The 21,441-nt window shown below is 41.4% G+C and overlaps 2 protein-coding genes across 2 annotated transcripts in view; both read right to left on the bottom strand.

The window, feature by feature from the left end:
* Window positions 1-515: 515 nt before the first annotated feature.
* CUNH10orf53 (chromosome unknown C10orf53 homolog) lies at window positions 516-2,471 on the bottom strand. The gene is made up of 3 exons (XM_066191914.1): window positions 2,459-2,471; window positions 1,059-1,181; window positions 516-574 (listed from the first exon to the last, which is right to left on the bottom strand). The coding sequence occupies exons 1-3, from the start codon at window positions 2,469-2,471 to the stop codon at window positions 516-518; spliced, it is 195 nt and encodes a 64-aa protein (XP_066048011.1).
* Window positions 2,472-8,097: 5,626 nt separating this feature from the next.
* CHAT (choline O-acetyltransferase) overlaps window positions 8,098-21,441 on the bottom strand; it is a 29,817-nt gene continuing 16,473 nt past the window's right edge. Inside the window, exons 9-15 of the mRNA XM_066191913.1 lie at window positions 19,513-19,613; window positions 19,188-19,316; window positions 17,828-17,950; window positions 16,238-16,379; window positions 13,059-13,121; window positions 9,978-10,115; window positions 8,098-8,352 (exon numbers count right to left, since the gene is read on the bottom strand). Coding sequence (XP_066048010.1) covers window positions 8,098-8,352; window positions 9,978-10,115; window positions 13,059-13,121; window positions 16,238-16,379; window positions 17,828-17,950; window positions 19,188-19,316; window positions 19,513-19,613 — 951 coding nt within the window. The remainder of the gene's footprint in view (window positions 8,353-9,977; window positions 10,116-13,058; window positions 13,122-16,237; window positions 16,380-17,827; window positions 17,951-19,187; window positions 19,317-19,512; window positions 19,614-21,441) is intronic.

Below are 21,441 nucleotides of genomic sequence, written 5' to 3'. Positions count from 1 at the left end.
TGTTTCTTGGCTCAACCCCCTCTGTTAGCATGCAAAGATTAACCACTTCCTTCTTTCATAACCAATTATGGTATGGGCCAACTGAATATTGCTGCATTCTGGCATATGATTATTCTCAAACTGCTGAATTTACCTAAGGGTAAATTGTTTTAAAACAAAACTGAAGTTAAATGCATGTTGACAAATAAGGAGCAAAAAAGAAGCTTCATACTCTAGTTACTTTTGGGGTACATGGAATATCAGCTGTGATAACACCCAGTCACTTTTAATCCTGTCCTTATGGCTATGCCAACTTCTTTCTCTCTACTTTTGGGCTCCTGGGGATGCACAAATGTTCTCTGAGATGTGTGTGGCCAAGAGAAGACCTGAACTGTAAAAATAAATATTATCAGCTGTGAATGACTTTGAAAGTATCTTACCTAGAAGTGTAAAGAACCAATTGGTAGTGTCTTTGTGATGCAAGTAAACTGCCTGACAGAAAACCAAGATGAAAGGGAAAGTGTCCCTGTAAATTGTTAAGCATTTAACACTGCTTTTCTGGCTTCTTTACCAGGCGGATCTAACTTGCTATCATAAAGGAGAAAACTACAACTTACAAAATATATGCAAGTAAATGTATTTACCTTTTACATTTCTACTTCTTACCCCAAAACCTATAGTCCTTTGTGCTCTCCCTCACAGTACTTGGACACAGTTTGGCTCTGTTGTGGTTAACTCCGTAACCTGAGATGGATTCAGCTCAAACAAAACCCAAAAATTGCTATTTTGAAAGCAGAGGGAAGCCCTAATACCTCTGTGGACCAAAACCTAGCAGGTCTTCTTGTGGTTGTGTGCTGGTGCATGTGGGATGGCCCCAGACAGTGCTCTCCCAAGCATGGCCTGAACTCCCATGCCATTCTCTGCTCCTGACTGTGCCTTTCAAACTGCCTTGAATATAAAGCAGTATAGAGCTTCAAAGTGTCAATGTGGATAGAAACGGAACTGTTTATGCCTTAGGAAGTGCTCATTTCAAAATGCAAGTGCTTTTGGAGAAACTGCAAATAATAAAATTCAGGAGTTACCAAAATCCAGGTCATAGATGTTGCAATGAAATACCACCTCCCTGTTGACCACCAGGTCCACAGCATTCCAGTCTGTTACCACTTCCAGAATAAGGTGATGTCCATCTGCCTTCAGGCCAGCTGAAAAGGGCAAAGCAGCAGTGGCCAGTACTGAATTTGCTTGGTTTCCAGTGAATTTTGAGTATATCTAAGTTTTAGCAGCTATGAGGAGGAGAAAAACCCAGTGTTAATGTAGTTAAGTGCTGTACAAAACTCCCCACAAAGCCTATCAGCTTTAATCTCCATCTTCACTATTATTACATTAATGGATCTCCTTTGAATGAAGCTTCCACCCTCTGTCATTTCTAGGTCTAGGGCTAAAAGGCAAGAAATTAATTTTGTACTTGTATTTGCTATTAACTGGCAGAGCAGCTGTAAGAAACACAATGCATTTATTTGTAAGTGGCACAGAATACAACTAAATTCAAAAGAATTCTCCAATAAGCATTAAGATGGTGTTATAGAACAGCTGGAACGTGAAGTGAACAACCTTGATAACCCAATTGTTCATTGACGCATAATTCATCTTTCTTCTACTGAAAGAGTAATTTCTTGGGACATTAAAGACTTAAGATTTTTGTGAAGCTGAGAATCAAATCAGAATGGACAAAATAATTTCTTGAGCCACATATTTTTTTAGATGCATTAGGTGCTTTTCAGGTTTATTATGGTACAGTGTGTAATATTAAATTAATCAGAACTGGGGAAATAAGAAAACTGGCTGATAATGCAGTTCCAGCAACACAGAAATGCCAAGTACTTGCCTGGGCACTCCCCAGATTTAAATTTGTTTTAATTCATCACTTTCTATTGAGTTGTTTCACTAGGCAGAAGCAGATTTGTGTGTAGTCAAACATTCAGGGTCTCACCTTTCTGGCTTTCTATCAGCTGTGTTAAGGCTGTATTGACACCTCAGTTATTCTGGCAGGTGGAGGTACTTTCTCTGTCCCAGTTCCTCTGTAGCTGTATGACTTGCAAGGGTCAGCATTTGTCAAACATTTAGTCTATGTCCACCTGTGAGACCTGTTTGCAGTATTTTAATTCAACTTACTGAAATAATAAGAGAAGTGGCTAAGGAAAGGGTCTGCTTCATAAAGTAGCATGCTCTCAGCTTCTGCTGCTGTTTTGCCATTCTCACCAGACAGCTCTCACTGCTTTCTAGGAATCTTGGATGGTAATCTCAGACAATTAATTCACACTTATAAAATGGGTGAGAGAGATGACATCTCTGTACTGTGGGCTCTAAATTAAAAGCCCATGTAATTAGTTTCCCCAGGTTAGGGCCATGACAGGTACATTGCAATGATCTACCAGCCCCAGTGAAAAAAATTGGAATGAGATGCCAGTAGCCCACTTACTGCATTGACTCATGCTATTTGCAGATTTTCAGTGTCAAGCAAATAGGGATTTGTCTGATACTGAGTTTATTCTTTTATTTTTTGGGATGCCTCTGTGTTATCTAAAGCCTTTCAATTCACAAAATTGTACTTGTTTGAATACTTGAGATCACATGCATGCAATTTGATTTGTCTTGCAACCTTAGATTAATTTTGCTAGGGAGAAATAGTTATTATTACAGCTGGAGAGCACACGAGCAGAGGAAAAGTGTTGCTCATTCCCTCATAGGCAGGAAATGGACTACACCAGTCCTTAATGAGACGAACGAGAAAAAAATAGCTACAATCCTCCTCTGCGGGCAATACATCACTGCAACTCCAGCTATGGATAGTGAAGTTCTGCAGCACCTGCAAACTCTGTAAAGCCCCGAGGCACTGCTCTTCTGTCAGAGCTGCCGTGGAGCCATTTCAAACCCCGCACAGCTGGCTCGGTGCCTCACCCGCCGATGCGGGAGCTCGGAGCAGCTCTGCTCCAAAACGTGGCACAGCTGCCCCGACCCTGGGGGTACCTGCTGCCTGCCTGGTGTTGGTTGCTGGAAATAATAGCTAAGCTGTGCGTAGCGAAAGTGACTCTACTCCCAAGTACTTCACTTTAAAACTACATTTGGGTTTAAATGTTCTCATCGTTGGTTTTTATGTGTTTATTTCAGTCTGCGTTTTTAATGAGGTTTGTGTAACTGGAAAATATATACACACTGTAACGCAAGCTTATTTTAGCAAACACAAAAGACAGAGGTGTTTGTGGTTTCTGAGGCGTGTTTGAGGAGCAGCCCTTTCCCCTGTCTCACACGTGGCACAGCTGCTGGATCCCCCTTCGCAGCCTGCAGCCTTGAACACCGAGTGCCTCCGGTACGGTGCGGCCACAGGCAATCTGAGCAGGGACCCGAGGGAATGGCCTGGAGCTGCCTCAGAGGAGATTTACACTGAGTATCAGTACCACCCAGAGGGTGGCCGGGCACTGGAACTGTCTCCCCAGAGCAGCGGTCAGAGCCGAAGAAGCGTTTGTACAACGCTCTCAGGCTGGGATAGTTGGGACTGCCAACGGCCAGGAGTCGAGGATCCTTGCCACTCCCTCCCGACTCGTGATATTGCACGGTCCTACGTCAGGAGCCCGGCGGGCCGCGGGCCGCCCGATCCGCCCGCGCCTCCTCCCCGGGCAGGGCGGAGTGTGCCCGCACGGCTCGGGCGGATCGGGGCAGGGCAGGGCGGAGTGTGCCCGCACGGCTCGGGCGGATCGGGGCAGGGCAGGGCGGAGTGTGCCCGGGCAGGGCGGAGTGTGCCCGCACGGCTCGGGCGGATCGGGGCAGGGCAGGGCGGAGTGTGCCCGGGCAGGGCGGAGTGTGCCCGCACGGCTCGGGCGGATCGGGGCAGGGCAGGGCGGAGTGTGCCCGGGCAGGGCGGAGTGTGCCCGGACGGCTCGGGCGGATCGGGGCAGGGCAGGGCGGAGTGTGCCCGGGCAGGGTGGAGTGTGCCCCCACGGCCGCGGGCGGATCGCGGCAGGGCAGGGCGGAGTGTGCCCGCACGGCTCGGGCGGATCGGGGCAGGGCAGGGCGGAGTGTGCCCGGGCAGGGCGGAGTGTGCCCGCACGGCTCGGGCGGATCGGGGCAGGGCAGCCGCGGGGGGCCCTCGGCAGCCGCCGGGAGCCTCGGGCCGTGCAGTCCTGGCTGGGGCTTCCTCCCCTCGGGGCGGTCTCTGAGGCTCCGAGCGGCGGGGCAGGTGGGCTTGAGGGGCCGGGGCTGCCCTGCACAGAAAGGCGACAAGGTCTTTCCTCTGGTGGCTTTTATTTGCGGTGCGGAGCTCCGTCCTTGAAGGAGCTGAATGCGCGTTACCAGCGTACACGTCAGGGAGTATATATCGATATAGTCAGATAAATATATTTCAACAGAGACAAAACGTAACAGGAACAACATGTGCTATAAATACGCATTTACATTTTCCATAAATATATACTTTTTTATAAAAATAAAAGTATCACTAAAATATTTCTCTGTCTTTTGCAACTCACGCTGTGTTGTCACAGCCGTGTCCTGCCAAATTACCCGTGGCACAGGGGCTCTGGCAGCGCTCCTGTCAAAGGAGAGAAGCTGGGCTCTTAGACCCTTGAAACATCCCTGTTTTGAAGTCGAACGTCTTTTACTTTTGATCACTGTGAATACAGAATTTCATTTAAAAATTTGCTTTTTAATTTCTGCACCCCAGCACTGCGTGTACATTGGTGTACACCCAGGGGGAGAGCAAAACAATTACCTTCTGAAAGTTCTCGTGCAGGGGGTTGTATGCCCCGGGTCCCACCAAGAGAGCTCATTAAATCATAGCCTCTTGTTACATTAATGTAATTACACTTAGTTTGTCAATCAAAATTTTCTCTCTTTCTATACTGAACAGTCTATTCCACAGTATTCTGGTTAGAAACATTTCAAAAGCTTCATGTTTGGTTTCTGTAAGTGCATAAAAGTGTGTATTTTTAAACTTCATAAAAGAACTTCATCTGCATAATGCAAATAATTTAAAATAAGAACTTAAGAAAACCCATTTTCTGAAATCCTTGATAGATACAGCATGGGATCACACCACATAGGTGTAGGGAATTGCGTTAACTGAGAAGCAGTACAGTCCCTTGCGAAGCTCCTGCTGTCAGAGAAGTTTGTAATGCCTGTGAATTTTTGTCCATTCATAATTTAACCAGAACCCTCCAATTTAAAGTCTGAAGCTTCCTGCACAAAGTCAGGTGCCTTGCAGATAGTGCCTTTAGCACAGGTAGAGGCAAACCATGTACACAAACTTCCTCTGCAGGGACTGAGCCCATCAAAGCTGCTCCTTTCAGATGTTCATGCTGAACACTAAAACCAGATCAGTGAGACACAAGGACAGAATGGTTAGCTAATCAAATAGGAAGTATGGGTGGTCACTGGTCCTCAAGTAAAAATATAGTGTCAGTATTTTCCACCACCTGTAGTTTCCAGAGCTGGAGAATGCAAAACACCTGTTAAGCAGCTGTCGACAACTAAGGGGCTCTTAATGATAAATTGGTATAAAATATCAGGTGTGGGAATAGATGCATCCTGAGTTCTAAGTCACTGTGTTGAGCACAGTGTCTGAGCTACTGTTAAGATTTCAGACAAAAAAAAGTGAAATGAGAAGCAGGTAATATTTGCAAATAACTACTGGTACTTATGTAGCTAGGATTACAAAATAAAAGTATATATTTAATTAGAAGAAAATTAATAAATTATCAAATAACTATTCACAGTATTTTATGCGCTTAAAGTATGACTACAATTTTGAACATATAATTCTACAAAAAATATGTAGTGCTACATTTATGTTAGAAATGCAGAATGCTTTTGTAGTGAAATGAGACAGAGCAAAATTAGGGGGAGTTATCAAAGTAATTTTCATAATTATAGCATAAGAACAATTTAAAGATTTATTTTGAACTGTGTATTCTTTAAGCAAACTTTTGGTCTAACTAACAGTTTTCTTGGGTTTTGCTTCTGTATTTTTACATCTTAACTTATAAATTACATTAGATGTTAGGAAGAAGTTCTCTACTATGAGAGCAGTGAGGCACTGGAACAGTTGCCCAGAGAAGTTGTGGATGCCCTATCCATGGACGTGTACAAGGCCAGGTTGGATGGGGTTTAGAGCAACCTGGTCTAGTGGAAGTCAACCTGGACTTCCCTGTCCCATGGCAGGGAAGCGGGAACAAGATGATCTTTAAGATCCCTTCCAATCTAAACCATTCTGTGATAACTTTGGGGCAGCTTCTATGCTCTAATATTATTTATGTAATCTAAAACCAGATTTCATCTTTGATTTGGACCACAGCTCATGGAGTAATAAAACATACATATTTTTCAGTGAAATAGAATAACTTAAAAAAAACCAAAAAAGCCCAGCTCTTGATGTCTGTAAATCATCACAGTTGATTTACTTCAACATAGTTACTTGCTGTAATTGATTATCAGGTCCACTGTGCTTTCATATATGGGGTTGTGAATATCCTTTATCCAGCAGACTGCTTAATTGCATGTGTGTAACTCCAAAGAGGCAATAAAATAATCATGGACATATTGAATCTCCTGAATTTGTATCTAGAGTTCTTAAACAGAATCATATCTGTATCTCTAGGTTATTGCAATAAATCTCTTCTGCTTTTAGTCTTCAGAGTGCTTAAACGTGTGATTGTTTGGTCTACAAAGGAAGGGAACATCTCCACAGGCAAGGAAGCAATCCCTGGCCAGGCCTCAGAGTGTGTTCCAGCTTGTGCAGCACAAGATCTGTGCTGGAGTTTGGAATGAAGTGTCTCAGTCAGTAAGTTGTGTTCTAACAATGATACTGAACTAAGTAAAGCAGCATATTTCACCTCACAAGAAAGTAACTGAAAATATCAGTCCCTGGAAGGATTTATAGGGAATGGAAGAGATAATGAGAAAAACCTCAGGATAACACTCATATAAAATGGGACTTACCAGACACTATATATTACCACTTTCCTGGTTGAATTTACTGTATATTGCAGAATATGATACCCTGTATCTGCTCTTAAAAAATATAAATCCCTCCAAGTGGGATGATGCAAAGCTGATATGAGTACCAGTACTGGTATCTATAACTCCAGCTTGAAAACTTCCTTATATTGCAAATTTACCTCTTCATTCTAGTTATTGCTCTTTAATTTTGTGTGGTTGCATTCACTTTCCTGCCAGTGACAGTGACTAAATTAATTGCAGTGCAAACAGAAAGGGTCTTAAGTAGGATTGAATAGTACTTATATTTTGTGCTTTGCTACTCTGTCAGGCTGGATTTTGCTCGCTGATAGAAAGAAATAATTAAGTCAATTCACTAGGGACAAAATTCTTCCAGTTCTCTGTGATGGATCATCTCTCCAATATGCTGCTTTCAGAACAGGACTGTGCTTGAGACCAGTGCAAACCAGAATAAAAGCTAAATTATTTCTGCAGCATTTTTGAATTGGGGGAAACATGCAAACACTCGTGTTATGTTCCTAAACTCTGTGGAAATGCACAGGGGCCACTCTTAAAAATAATCAGTTTTTCTTATATAGTAAATAGACTGGTGGTATTAAGTACTCTTCATGCAAAAGTTCAAGATATATTTGTATCAGCCTATTATTTACAGTGTTACTCTCAAAATTCCCAAGAGGGGAAATTTCTTTTTTTTTTTTCTCTTTACATGCAAATCTTGTAGTAATAGATGTGAATATTTTAGAGCTACTTGCAAGGGATATTACTTAATTGGTGTGCCTTAGTATTTAATTTATGTCATGTACAAACTTACTGAAATTTTTAGGTGATAAAGTGGCACAAGTTAATTATGGTTAGAAGTGGTAGTACAACTTTTGTGACTTCCTCCTTCATTTCAGCCACTGAGACCAAATCTTTTTTTGCTGACTCGTAAGCAAGAAATGGTAAATTTAGTACACGGAGTTGTAAATATTGGCAACAATGAGAAACAAATGACACTTTGGTTTTACACTATTGTATTACTAGTACTATCTTGCCTTTGAGCAACTATGTCACGTTTCTTCATAAGGTGGACTCAGGAGAGTAGTTCCCACAGCCTCTTAGTGGTGGTGGTCACTGCGGCTGTGTGGCTGCATCTTGTTTAGCAGGTGGCTCTGCTGTAGTAGAACTGCTTTTGTTGCACAGATCTCTCATTGCTAGGAGACTGTCTTCCACAGCTTTTGCAAACGTGCCTGAGGAGGTTTCTTTACATTCTTTAAAGCTTGAGATGCAGAATAATATATGCTCTGGCTGAGGGTTATAACATGCCCCATATCCATTGGGCACCACAGGCCCATAGCAGCAGAACATTTCCATAGTAGTAGGAACCTGGTTGCAGGGAGAAGGGAAGGAGTGATCTCTGATTAATCAGGGCACCTAAAATCAGCTCCTTAGGAATTCAGAAAAAGAGAAAAAGTTGCTACAAATGCTGGTAATGTGGTGAGTCCAGCCTTGTGGAGTAATACTGTCTTCAAAAGTCCTAGAGAAGATTTACCTTGCAAGGCAGAAGCTGATCTCGGTATAGAATTTGGTTGCTCTGTTTGTTCACTATGGTTTCAAAACTGGTATAATTTGAGGTGGCTATAATGCATTTCTTTGCTCAATTTATAGAGATATTAGAAAGCTCTAAGATTTGTTATTGATAGGAATTTTATGTAGTCCTTGTACATAAAATGAATACATAAAACTTCTCTAAGGTTTTTAATTTCTTAAGGTTGTGTTAAATTTGTAATGTCAAGATTGCATTAAATTAATTAATGTCCATTTCTAATAATAGTTTATAATTGTGATCCTGTATAAAAATACTTGAATGCAGCTAGGCATTCTATTACACCCCAGTTTAATCATGGCATAATAAGGCAGGGAAACACTTTCTTCTGCAGAAAATAAAAGGTGTTAGAAATCTATTTGTTTCAGACTTTGTGCACATGGGCCTTCTCAAACGACATTTGCCTTTTTAATGGTGTAGAACAGGCCATTAGTCCTGCTAATAGAGCCATAGAATTGTCAGATGAATTTGCTGTGCAACAGCCAAAGGCCATAAAGCTATTCAGAAGCACTCTTTGCTCATGGATAGTTTCTTGGAGAATTTATGTAGTGGCATGTTGGTTACATTCACTCATGTCTGAAAGCCTACAAACATTATGACAAGATCAAATTACTTATTAAGGTTTTATGCTGTAGCATGATATTGTAAGTCTCTTTTGTTGCATAGTCCCAATTTGCTGCAGTTGGGTTAGTGTTTCACTTAATGAATTCCTACACAGATTTCTTTTTTCATTAGGACTGCTACTACATGCAATGAAACATTTAATTTTTAGGCTGTGTGTTATAAAGATGCTTCCTTATTCAGAACATTAAATGTAGGAAATATTGACTCTTACCTTTGTATGTGCAAATAACTGTAAATCTGTAAATGTCTGTATATGTCTAAAATGTCTGTAAGTCTGAGTCGCATGTCTGCATGGGTTGCTATCTTACAGCAAATAACAAAAGGCTCTCAAAGATCTTTAAGAGTAAAATTTCCTTGTAGCTCTTGGCTTTTTGTTTCTCAGAGTGGCAGCCCTTCTGGCTTGTGGCTATACTGTCACTGGAGTAAAGACTGCTCACTAGAGCTATCATCTTAGGGGAAGCAGGAAAAGAAAGGGAGTGGGAACATATCTAGTTTGGAAACTGAGCCCCCATGAATTTTACTGAGTTTGTTTTTGTGCGTTTCCAGAATTTTTGCAAAGGACTTTGGAATGTTACCTATGAAGTGATAATTGCAGTCAGTATTTACTGGACTTATGAACCAAAACAGGATTGAAAATGTGGAGCAATTTGTAGACTTCCTAATGATACTGCTTTTGTTTGCTTGCCTTTTTTACTTTGTTCTCATTGTGAGCTACAAGGTCTCACAGAACACAAATGAATTATCCTTTGCTTGGCAAGACCAGTGAACAGGAGAAACTCACCTGGCTGGTTGAGAGGATGAATCGATTGCTTGTCAGATAAGTCTCATCTGTAAATATCTCTGGCAGTTCCTTGAAGTGTTCCCGTGCCACCTCTCTGAGCCCCAGCAGGTGATTGTCTATTGCCATTCCAGTAACAGCCTGTGATAAGATGTGATAAGACAACAGCATTTAACTGAGTTTGGAGGCATTTTGACTATTACTGCCTAGTGCTCTGGTCAGAGCTGATGAACTTGGTTTGAGTGATGTAAAGCCTGTAATGTTCAGACTTTGCTGAAGACCAGTAATTAGAAATTCATATGGTGCTCTGGAGATTTACAAATTAGGAAGGAGATGGTCTTGAGGTGTACTATGTGCTGATGTTATCTGTGTGTTCATTGTCTCTCAGAGCTGAATATCATGGGCTGGGCTTCTAAAGAGGCTGATGGGAGCATATTGAACAGCAGAAATTTCTAAGCATGTTTTGGAATTTTCTATGCATCGTTTGGATTATGTTTCAAGGTGGAGGGCTCCAGAACACCTCCAAATTGGAACAAGTCTTCCATTGCCTTGCTGCCTGCATCTCCCTCTGGCAGTTAAAGCATATGTTATTCTATAGAAATTAGATCCAAGGATCTGGTAGGTATCTGCAACAGGCTGAACAGAATAACAGATAGATTTGCCAGTGATCTATCACAGATCTATGAGCAAACCCCACTGCTTGAGAAAACTGGGGTTAGGGATACAGAAGCAGCAGTGGCAGCTCACAGGAGCTGCTGCTGAGCCTGCAGCAAGTCCCCGCCATCAGCTGCCTATGCTCAGGTCTCTGCTCTGTCCAGCTACCAAATGCTCTAGACTTAAGGCATTTACTAGCTTTAAGAGCTTTCCCCTACTAATAAATGTGATTGAAGATGGCTAATGGGATCAAAATTCAGCACTGGGGGCTTAGCAGACAGGATAGTTACAGAGTTTTGTTTCTTTAGGAAACCAACCCAAAATTTGGTGCAACCGGGCAGGAATTGCCTCAGATAAATGTGTTAAAAATCCATCAGTTCAGGTTGTCCTTGCTGGTGAAAGCACTGATTTTGTGAACTGAGCTGTAGCTCTTCCATGGTCCAGGCTGAAGTTGTGTAGGAAGGGAATGCTGAACTGGGGACGTTGTACTGCCCTGAGAGGAGAGCTGACATCTCTGTGGCACAGGACCCTTGTAACAAGGGGAATGAACTGAGAGAAGGCAGGATTTTAAAAAGGGCATGAGCTTGGTTTTCCTCTTAAGGGTTAAAAAAAAAAAATAAAAGAAAAGCACAAGTTTACTTCTTCTCTTATGAGGAGAATAATTCTAACCACTGATAAGTGCCTGAAGCAGGGGGTTGGGACTGCATACCCTGGTTTGGCTTATTAAGAATTAGGCACCCATTGGTAAAGGAGCTGTTTGTTCATCAGCCCAGGCAGAGGAAGGATGCTTGCAAAAGGGCAGCATACATCGGCTCTGTGCTTATGTTCTTTTTCCCATACAGGGAAACTGACTTGATAATCAAAGGAAATATTTTGCTATCACACAAGATTTATAAGGCTGTTAGCAATGACATTTTTGCAACATAGATCAATGTCATGTCTGAAGAGAGGCCGAGACAGGCTAACGAAATAAACTGTGAGTCAACGCATAGGAAAAAACTGAGCTAAATTGAATTTTAGAGCTCCACTTTTAAGATAGCAATGCTACTAGTAAGCCTTAACAAGGGGAAATAAAATCATTAAATTGCTTTTTGTTTTATGAAGTAGATTTTTTTTTTGTTTTCCTTAGGAGCTATTACATTTTAGTCTGTTATGCACAATTTAGTCAGACCATCTAAGTCTTACCCAGAGTTTAAAGCCCCAATGATTATGTTCTGCTATTCTGAGAAAGGAGGGGAGCTTAGTAAGTAGAAATACCAGGAGAGCTTTTTAAATTTAAAGATAAGTTATTTTTCCAATGACAGTTTTAATATTTTCCCATGAGCTATGCTGGAGGCTGAATTTTATAACAATTTCTGGATCTGAAATGACTTGGAGGGGAGAATTAATGAACGTTTCTCTCTCTCTCTCTCTTTTTTTTTTTTTTTTTTTTTTTTGAGAGCTGTTGCACAGAAATTCCATTGGTTGTGGCCCAGTAGACCTACAGTGTGTTGTGTTCATTGTGAGGTTACCCTGAGATGGTTCAGGTGAGGTTGTTGCCCTGAAGTAAGACTTGACTTTGCTTTACAGGACATGTGAAGTCTCAGCTTCTAAGATGTGGGTTCTCAGCACAAGGCTTGAAACACAGAATTGTTTTTCGTCCCTGCTTCTTTTGTTTCACAGTCTTGCCAGAAAGCAACATTTTGCCTCTTCAGTGCTCAGAATATACCTTTAAAACCACCTCTGAAGGTGAATGAGTTCTTGAATATTATGAATATCCAGAAAGTAATCAAAAATATGGTTTATAGGCAAGGGTCTGAGGCAAAACCATAGGTAGCAAATTCACTTATCATAGCTGGTTTTTAATATTTATTAATTTCATGAGTGGTATGACTAAGTTGTTTATAGAACAAGTCTGTGCTTTGTCTTGGCACAGTGGGATGTAGAGCATTACCCAGACTGAATTGTCTCATTTTTAATCAACAGAAAATGAGTTGTATTTGATATTAAACTGTTTTCTTCACTGGAAGGCATCTCTCCCTTTAATTAGACACGGCATTCAGGTCTTTAAAAGAAAACTTACTATAATCACTCCCTCATTGTTAATGACCTTTATTAGAAATGGCAATTTGGGATCCCAGAATACATGTTCCAGAATTCCACTCCATCTGAGGATCAGGTTCCAGATAGGGACCTCTATCCTCTAGTGAAGAGAAATATAAGAAAATGCCTAGATGGTTAGTTTTAGGCTTAGAGGTTTTTTTTAAGTCGAGGTTAGTTGAATATGGCTATTTGGGCCCTTAGAAATGTTTCTAAGTGTGACATAGCAGATACTTTCCTGTTTGGAGATGCCTCAATTTTTCTAGTGTTGAGATAGCTAATGACCGTGTCTTCATACTTTTCTTGAAAAAGCTGACTAGTTCTTACAGAGACAGGCAGTGTTTTACTCACCAGAATAGAGTAATTAGTCTGAGCTGCAATTGCATCCTTAAATTTCTGTATCTTCTCAGAATCCTGTTGGGGTAATCAGAATATATGTATTATTGAATCAACTCTCAAAGAAATAGCATCTTCCATCAACTAACTGAGAGCCAAATAGCAGGCACTTCAAGTGTCCTTTGCTTGTGGCTCAGGTGTAAGTATTCTGATAAATGAAAAGCCACAGGGATCAGTGTTCTGAACAGCACCAGCACCTGCACCTGGTCATGCAAGAGGTGGACAGGTTACTTGGTGATGGTTTGTCTGAAGCTAAGAAAAGGCTTGCAGTTCCTTTTGTGTATTCCTTCCATGGATTTTGGGCTTGTAGATTATTACCAATAGAATCTCTGCATTTGAAGTAGGGAAAATAATTGCCTGGTGTAATTCAGTATTTTCAAAACAGACAGGCAGTGTACCTTCTCCAGAATGGTTTATGTAGACAATGACAGTGATATTAAGGAAAGCCATTGCTGATATTTTACTAGCCAGTCAAAAAATTACTCCCATGTGTGAAAGGGCATCTAGAATTTTCCAAGGCTGCTCTACCCTCCACAGATGCCTCACATTTCAAATAACAAGCTAGTAAATTTTAACTCCTGTCAAATGGCAGCCTTTTATATTAAGGGAATGATCTTAAGAAGTGCTGCCTTGCTGTTCATCAAGTCCAACACTGCAACTTGGGGAGACCCTGAAACAGCCAGAAATGAGTGGGTCTCCAGATAAACAGGGGACCTTCAGCTCCCATGGACGATGAATGATCTTTTGAGCAAAGAATTCATTTTAGAAGCAAGTCAAGGTCACCATCAGGGACCTTCAAAATACAAAGTCTGATATTTTTTCACAAGGCTAGACCTAGGCCTTAGTTCCCTTGTACAGATTAAATTACCGAATGCAGTCTTTAAATCTGATTAATTTACAGCTATCCAAGCAATCTCTAGTGCCAGTAGCTGCTGCTTTTACAGCAAGTGTCAAATGCATGAGATATTTCTCCTGCTGAAGAATCAATCTGACTCAATCAATCTTCGGTGACTGTTCAAGCTATCGTTTGAGGATAATTTTTATTCGTGTCAGAAGAAAAACGTTTTTTGGTTGGATTTGAATTAATAGCTATTAACAAACAATATTTTGGGGAGTTCAAGGCTACTTACACCAAGTGGTGCACTTCTTTGTCCAGAAAAAAGAATTAACTCTTTCACATTTAGAGCAGTGCTTAGGTCTAAAGAAGTCACCTTGGAATAGGGTTGTATTAAATTAGTTTTCTAATGTGTCTGTAATACTAATATAATTTTGCATGGAATGATGAAGATGTTCACATCAAAACAAAGATTTATTAACACCTGTTGGAAAGAACTGTCACAGACCAGTATGAATGCCCTTCCTATCTTTTGGTGGAGAAGGGGCCAGGAAAACTCTCAGTGGGCTGGTATGCATTATGTTACAGGCTTTCCAAAGGAAATGAAACCATTATCTCCCCTATTCTGTATGGCCAAGGCATGCAGTAGAAAGATATTGGGGTTGAGATTGAGCTCCATCTAGACACAGGTGCCTTGCTTGTGTGAAACAGGGCAGTTTAGGGTGCTGTGAAAGGGGAGCATGATCTGAGATTTGGGTGGGAAAACGGTGAGAAATGCTGAAGCTCTGGGACAGCTGCAGAAGTCGGTAAGTGTTGGAAGAAGGGAGGGAGGGAGGGAGGGAGGGATAATTGCCAGGAGCTAGAAAGATCTATTGAAACAACATGGTGGGAGCACGCTGGCTCCTGCCAGCAGCGCAGTCAGTGTGCCACAGCCTGGGCTGGGATGGGACTATGCTGAGTGCCCAGGTGTGGAGAGGAAAGTGCACAGAAAGCAGGAACTTCTAATGAAATGTGATTGAGAACCATCTTGTCAGACAGGACACTGACAGCAAATAAAACCAGCCTCCTCTTGCCTACTGTGTGATAGTCACTATTATGTGCAGGAGCAAGGTCACAATCTGCCTTGAATTACCCACCCAGCAGAGGGAGTTACTTCGGGTTTTTTGAGTCATTTTACCATGGGACTTATTTGAGCATTGTTCATCAGGAGCTAAGTCTGGGCATGATAAACTTGAGGAGATTGAAGAAGCAGTGGATGAAGAAAGGACTTATCTGAGCAAATTTTCATAATCCTCTGGGATGTTAGATCTTGGTTTATAATATTTCATTAATTTACACCTAATCTACAGCACTGTCAGAACCAATGGCTTCTAGCAATGTTATGCTAAATTCTGAAGAACAGCCACGTGGGCTGTTGCCACTGAAATGGGCTTACTGTGAAAAATAAACTGTATTGTGGCAGCATTTTGCATCTAAACAGCCACCTGGAAATTCCCTGTACAGCAGTGCAGTGCAGTGGGTGGAAGTGGCGCAGAGACGTTGAGGGAGGCTCTCCAGGGATGGTGGGCAGGACAGCGCACAGGGCTGTTGGTGCAGCTCTGCTCTCAGCTGTACCTCTTTGCATCCCCATCTACTCTGTACAGTGCTCATGCTTCTGGCAAACAGATGGCGGTGTCTCAAAGAAAGGCAATTTTAATTTTTCTTTTTGCAGTATGATGTCAGGACAGTTTGGAGAGTTGTTTGATTAGCTTGATGAAGGATCCTATAAGACTTAGTCTATTTGGTAGAAACATCCCTTTAAAACAAAAGAGATCAGCCAGAATATATCCACATATCCAGAAATGAAAGCATGGGAATGACATCACATACTGCAGACTGCAACAGAACTAACCACTGCAGGAGACCTGCCAGGCAATTCCCCTGGTGTGGCAGCTTAATGATCCTGAACTTTGTGTGTTCAGCCTAGATCTCCCCAGGGAGCTGAATTTGGACCTGATGATAGATAGAACACTCATAAGACAGTACTAAATCTAAAATTAGATATTATGTTTCTTATTATGTCACGTTTAGGCACCTCTGAATCTTTTGGATGTTTAAACAAAAATAAGGGAATATTTATTTTTAGCTTAAGGGTTGGTCTGTACTAAAAGGAAAATCCTGTAATGCTTGGTATCCTGCCCTCTGCCTATAAAGAACGTAGTTCTCAGTTAAGAGTTAAAAAGTGAGAGACTTGGGACCATGAATGCATTATTTAGTCAGTGCTTTGGCAAAGAAGACAGAGGGAGCCAGTCCAACATACCGACACAGCTGTCTTGTCACCTGCCATTGCTTTGACAAAAGCGAGTGCTTCCGAGGTAGCAGACCTAATATTCTCAACCCGGCCTTCATCAAATCGGCGCAGGGAAGCGCTTTCATAGGTTGGGACAAGCCTCCTGTGACACCTGAGAGAGTGAAGGAAGAAAAGCAAAGAATGATTATTTTCAAAGAGTCATAAAGACTAAGAGAAATATAGGCTTGGTATGTTTTATTGTTACAGCCACACTTTTATTTCTTGCACAGTATTCATCTTAATGTTGATAGAATTCTGTAAGAAGCTTAAGAAAGATGGATGCTCACTCCTTGCTAATATGAAGAGCTGCATACAGCTGTATATGTTTTAGTTATGCATTGCCAGTAAAAAATGACTTGTTGTGTAAAAACAAGGCTAGTAAAACAAAAATTTACTGAAAGATCTCCAGGAGTGTTTTATTTGTACTGCATCATAAAATAATTGTGTAATTAATCATTTACTTATGGGCTTGAAATATGTTTAATTTAAAACAAGAGAAAATGGACTGAGTGCGTTAATGAAAAGAACAGAACTAAAAGGGGAGTAGGGTGTTTGTGAGCTGGAATGAAAACCCTCATAGCAATTAGAATAGATTATGAAGACTGTAATTTAATTTGTGTCCAGGTTTACAGATACTACTCCTTGCTTCAGGAGACAGGCTGTGTCTTTCAGTTGAAGTGAGTGGTCTCAGAACACAACCATTCCCTAAGGTTCTTATTGCAAACATGGGATTTATATCATGGCTGGGATCCAGATGGAAATCTTGGCCTAAGTTGTTGTTGAAATTTTATTAATGGAATATGCAAAATGGATGTTCAACAGATGTTAAAGGAGTACATGAAATATGTTAAGCATCTCTGGTCTTGACCAGGTAAAGACCACTCTGGGATTTAATCTGACATGATAAAGAATTATTTGTGTAATAGGCTGTTCTGCAGGAAACCATACAACCTATCTCTACTGTGGAGTTCTGGCGATGTAGAAAGTAGCTCTTAGCTTTGATAAGACCATGGAAATTAGGAGATGTTATCAAATCTTGGGATGCCTGTGAAGAAGGGAACTGCAGTAGTTACTGTTCTGTGTAGGAACTCTAGTCTGATATACTGTGCTGTAGCAGATGCTTTTCAGCCTGTGGTGCCAGAGATGCATGTGTGGTTACTGCCATGGTTCCTCCCAAGCTACCCATGAGGCAAGGCAGTGGTTTCTGCCCCAGGGACCTGGGCTCCCCAGCTGCTGCTGCTACAGACATCCCTGCCATATTCCCTCACCTTATCTATGCTAAGCACAGGGACAGCTGTCGGGAGGGTGCTGGCTGGGAATGGCATGTGTGGGACACAGGGATGGGAAGGTAGAGCAAGAAGAGGGAAAGGGAGTGAAGAAAAGGAGTTCTCTCTCCCAGAACCAGGTATAGTTTCTATCTTGTCTGCCCTACAGTCATTAGGCAAGATGACTCATTTCTATGCAAGAAGCATTTGTTTGAATGTTGAGGAAAAAATGGACCCTCTGTATAAAACCCCACTACCTTGTGTGCCTTGTTCCTATGAATTGAACTAGCCTTACCTGTAGAATGCCAGCTGAAGTGCTACTTGAATGTAGGCATCTGGGCTAATCTTTTGTTTCTTAATAAATTCCTTTCCATAGTGCACAAACTTGTAGGCAATAAAATCCAGATTTTCCACTGCCCTGGGAAACAAGCAGAAGGCATTTACTGTGGCGGTAGATGTAAGAGTCTCATAGAATTGTTAAAGATGGAAAAGAACTCTTAGATCAAGTCCAACCCTTAATCTACCCTACCTTATTGACCACTAAACCATATTCTGTCCCATTTCTGTTTGCTAATAAAACCCAGAGATCTTTTCCTGCCAGTACTCTCTCAGAGGCCTCCAGTTCTCCTGCTCTGCAGACAGTCCTGGCCTTTGGTAACTTGTTCCTAGTCAGTGCCTTTTATTCATACAGATTCTACATCAGACTTGTTATCTGCAGCCTTAACTGTGGCACTCAAGTCTGCTCATTTGAGTAAGACACCTTTTTCTTTTTTTAAAAAAACCAAACCAAAAATCCAGCAACCACCCCCCTCAACCTTACTGTTTCCACCCCTGAAGCCAAGGCAAGGGTTTCCTTTGTTCTTCACAAATTTCTGAGAGATTTACTGGTGTGAGAATTGGGTGTATTTTGGACCTTATGAAGGCCTTAAGCTCTTTGCAAGATTCAGTTTAGAGGACTACTACCTTTATTGAAAAACACAAAGGAGTTATTCTGCATCCTGAATGTTCTCACTCTTACGTATCTTTCTAGCCACTTTGAGATCTTATCTAATGCAACCACACTGGACATGCTCACAGCTCATGGAGAAAATGTGTAAATTCTCTATAAAGAGATCACGGGCCTGAATGTTGAGAAAAATTTCTTATTGCTGCCCTCACCCCCAAAGATCATGCAAATCTTTGACAGCCTGGAAACAGAGTCAGAAAAACTAGACGTTGTGGGAGCAATATGAATGTAAACAAATTACATTCCTAAAATCATATTGTTTATTCAAACCAGTTGTATTCTACTGTTCTCTATACGTACCCCTATTGCCCTGGCTTCAGACTGAGTCAGCTCAACCCATAAGAGACATCCACAAAAACAGAGGACCTGCATTGTTTGCGTTCTATGCAAATATCAGGAAGCTCTTTTTCCAGTGGTTTTTAGAGTTCCTAATATTTACATGGAAGGAAAACAATGGTAGTGCAATTGCTGAATACAGACAAGTAGCTCCAGCCCATAAGTCCTGTCGTGCAGAGGGATGCTGGGTATGTGCAGCTTGGTAAGAAGAGGAGCAGGAAGACAGGAGTCCCCCTAGGAGGGAGCCTGTGCAATGTGCTAGGTAGTTCCCAGCTTGCAGTCACAGCTGAGAAAAATGAAGTATCTGTTCTACCTTTGGAGTTTTTCTGCTGCTGATGCCAAATGTGTCTGAACATCAGGGGAACACTTCCATCTTAGTCTCCGTGGAGCAGGAAGCTCACTCACTGAATCAGCTCGGACTAATTTCTTGGAACTTTCCTTTCTGTTGGTATGTGAGACAGAAGTCATTAAGGTCACAGGAATAATTCATTTATTAAATGCTGCTCTTTTAGCAGGTGAATTGCTGCTTTTCAACAGTTTTATGTGTCTTAGTGCCCCTGTGCATCAGGGGAATTTGCCACTGGCAGAGGCTTCCCAGGGGATGGAACGGGTATAAAATGTACAGAAAGGGAACTCACATGTGCCTGAGCAGGTATTCAGTGCACTGCACCATCACGATGCCATCGAAAGGGGAATGTTCACACACGGTCCCACAGAGTCCATCTCTTCCTACCACAAACTAAACAAGGACAAGAAGAGGTGCAACAGGGAATATATTATACAGGGAATAAATTGTGTTCTGAGTAAGTTATCCATGATGGAAACCTGACAAAGGTGTTGTCATTCCTCTCTGGTTTTTTTATTGCTCATATCGGGAACTTCCTTGCCCTACAGATTAGTGGGCAACTTACGGATTTACTGCAGGAGACTTGCTTCTCCTGTGAAAGGTGTTGCACTGAATCCCTTTCATGCTGCTGTTTGGGACTGAATCTTGTGAGAATGTAAATTTTAGCAATTCCCAGTGGAATCTGAAAATATGATTTAGCATCTGCTTTATGGTACAGAAAACCCATCAATACGAAGGTCAGGGTTCTCCTTCCACTTTTGAGGACAATAAAACATCTGTATCTGGAAAATCCTTAGGATCCCATTTTATTACAAAACTCATCCTTATTTGTTAGCTTTCTCATAGCTTATTTTGAATCTTTTATTTTTAGATGCTTTCTTCATTTCATTTCCCTCTTATTTGTCTTCATTCTTAATTTCACTGTGTACACATGGCGCTGCTGGTGACAACCTGCTGCACTCCAGTTCTGTGATACACCCATGCAATATGGAGCTTCTGCATCTCATGCAAAAGCAGATGTCTAGGCCAATACTATAGCTTTCCTCTGCTTTTTCAGAGCTTTTCCCCATACTTGTTTTGAAGTGGATTTGGCTGGACTTCACCCACTTAGCTCTCTCTTGCATGTTTGTATCACATACACATCTTCCTCCCTGCTTTCCATGAGGTTTTTAGAGAGTGGGCATGATGTAGAAAGTTCACCTGGATATTTTCTGAAGTCTTACTGCAAAGGTGAGGAAGAATATAGAGAGAAAGAACAAATTCTGCTGTGAGAATGGCTTCCTACATAATGTGTGTTTACATGAAAGGAAATGGGATCTTATTTCCCTAAGAATTTCTCTTCACCTTTGAACTTCTTTGACCTGAATACATCTGAATGGATTAAGCTCTCACACTCTACACAATTCTATTTGCTTTCTGCTGCCTTATGATAGCAGACAAAAAGAAAATGTTGTTTATTCTCATCTGCTTGAAATATCTCAACACTTGACCCTGCAAATAGCAGGGTTCTAACTGTTCTAAAGACAAATGGTTTGTTCTTTAGAAGAGTCTTCTAATAATGTCATTTGCAGTGGCATGAATCAGGAATGATTACTGAAATGTATTTGCTCTTGGGTAAGTTGGTGCAAGTGAAATTATTTTAGGGGTTTCTCCTTTCCTGTTGCAGTTCTTAGATCTGGCAAGAGCAACAAGCATTATGCAAGCCGTGTATCAGTCAGGGTTTTTTCAATTTTTCATAAGGTGTCAACATTGTTGACAGTTGGAGATTAATACATCACTTCACTCTGGGTCTGTTTCAAAGTGTGGAAATAACAGTGTGACGCTTTAAAATATGACAATCAAAATCTGATGGGGAAAAAGGCTGGAGAAGTCAATACTTAAGGGAAGCCTCAACATGGATGTCATTAAATGAGTAAACAGTCTGTAAAGTGAGGACTTAAACACATGCCAAATTATATGCAGTAGCATTTCTAGGATGTCAGGAAAATGTGTAAGAAGAGGAAACAAAGAAAAATGTTGTGCCTTTTTTTTTTTCTAGGGTACTAGGCCAGCATTTTCATCCCATTTGATTCAGTGTAGAAAAATGCATTTTTTTAATAACCAATGTCTGCCTACTCATACATCTGCATACCTGTGTTATCTCAAGAGCAAAGGGCAAAGAGGTGGAAGTGTCCCTGCTTCCACAGCCTTGCTCACACCAAACCTTCGCAGGCAGATGCTG

This window comes from Chamaea fasciata, unplaced genomic scaffold, assembly GCF_029207755.1.
Source record: "Chamaea fasciata isolate MVZ Bird 193981 ecotype frontalis unplaced genomic scaffold, bChaFas1.0.hap1 SCAF_9, whole genome shotgun sequence".
NCBI lineage: Eukaryota > Metazoa > Chordata > Aves > Passeriformes > Sylviidae > Chamaea > Chamaea fasciata.
The sequence above is the reverse complement of the archived record's forward strand: the minus strand, read 5'-3'. Positions and strand labels throughout refer to the sequence as shown.

What these genes read in the sequence shown, in the direction of transcription:
- CUNH10orf53 (XM_066191914.1), bottom strand. An exon ending in CTATGACCTGGATTTTGGTA is followed by an intron (nt 575 to 1,058) that starts ACTCCTGAATTT and finishes GTTTTCTCCTTT; the next exon opens with ATGATAGCAAGTTAGATCCG.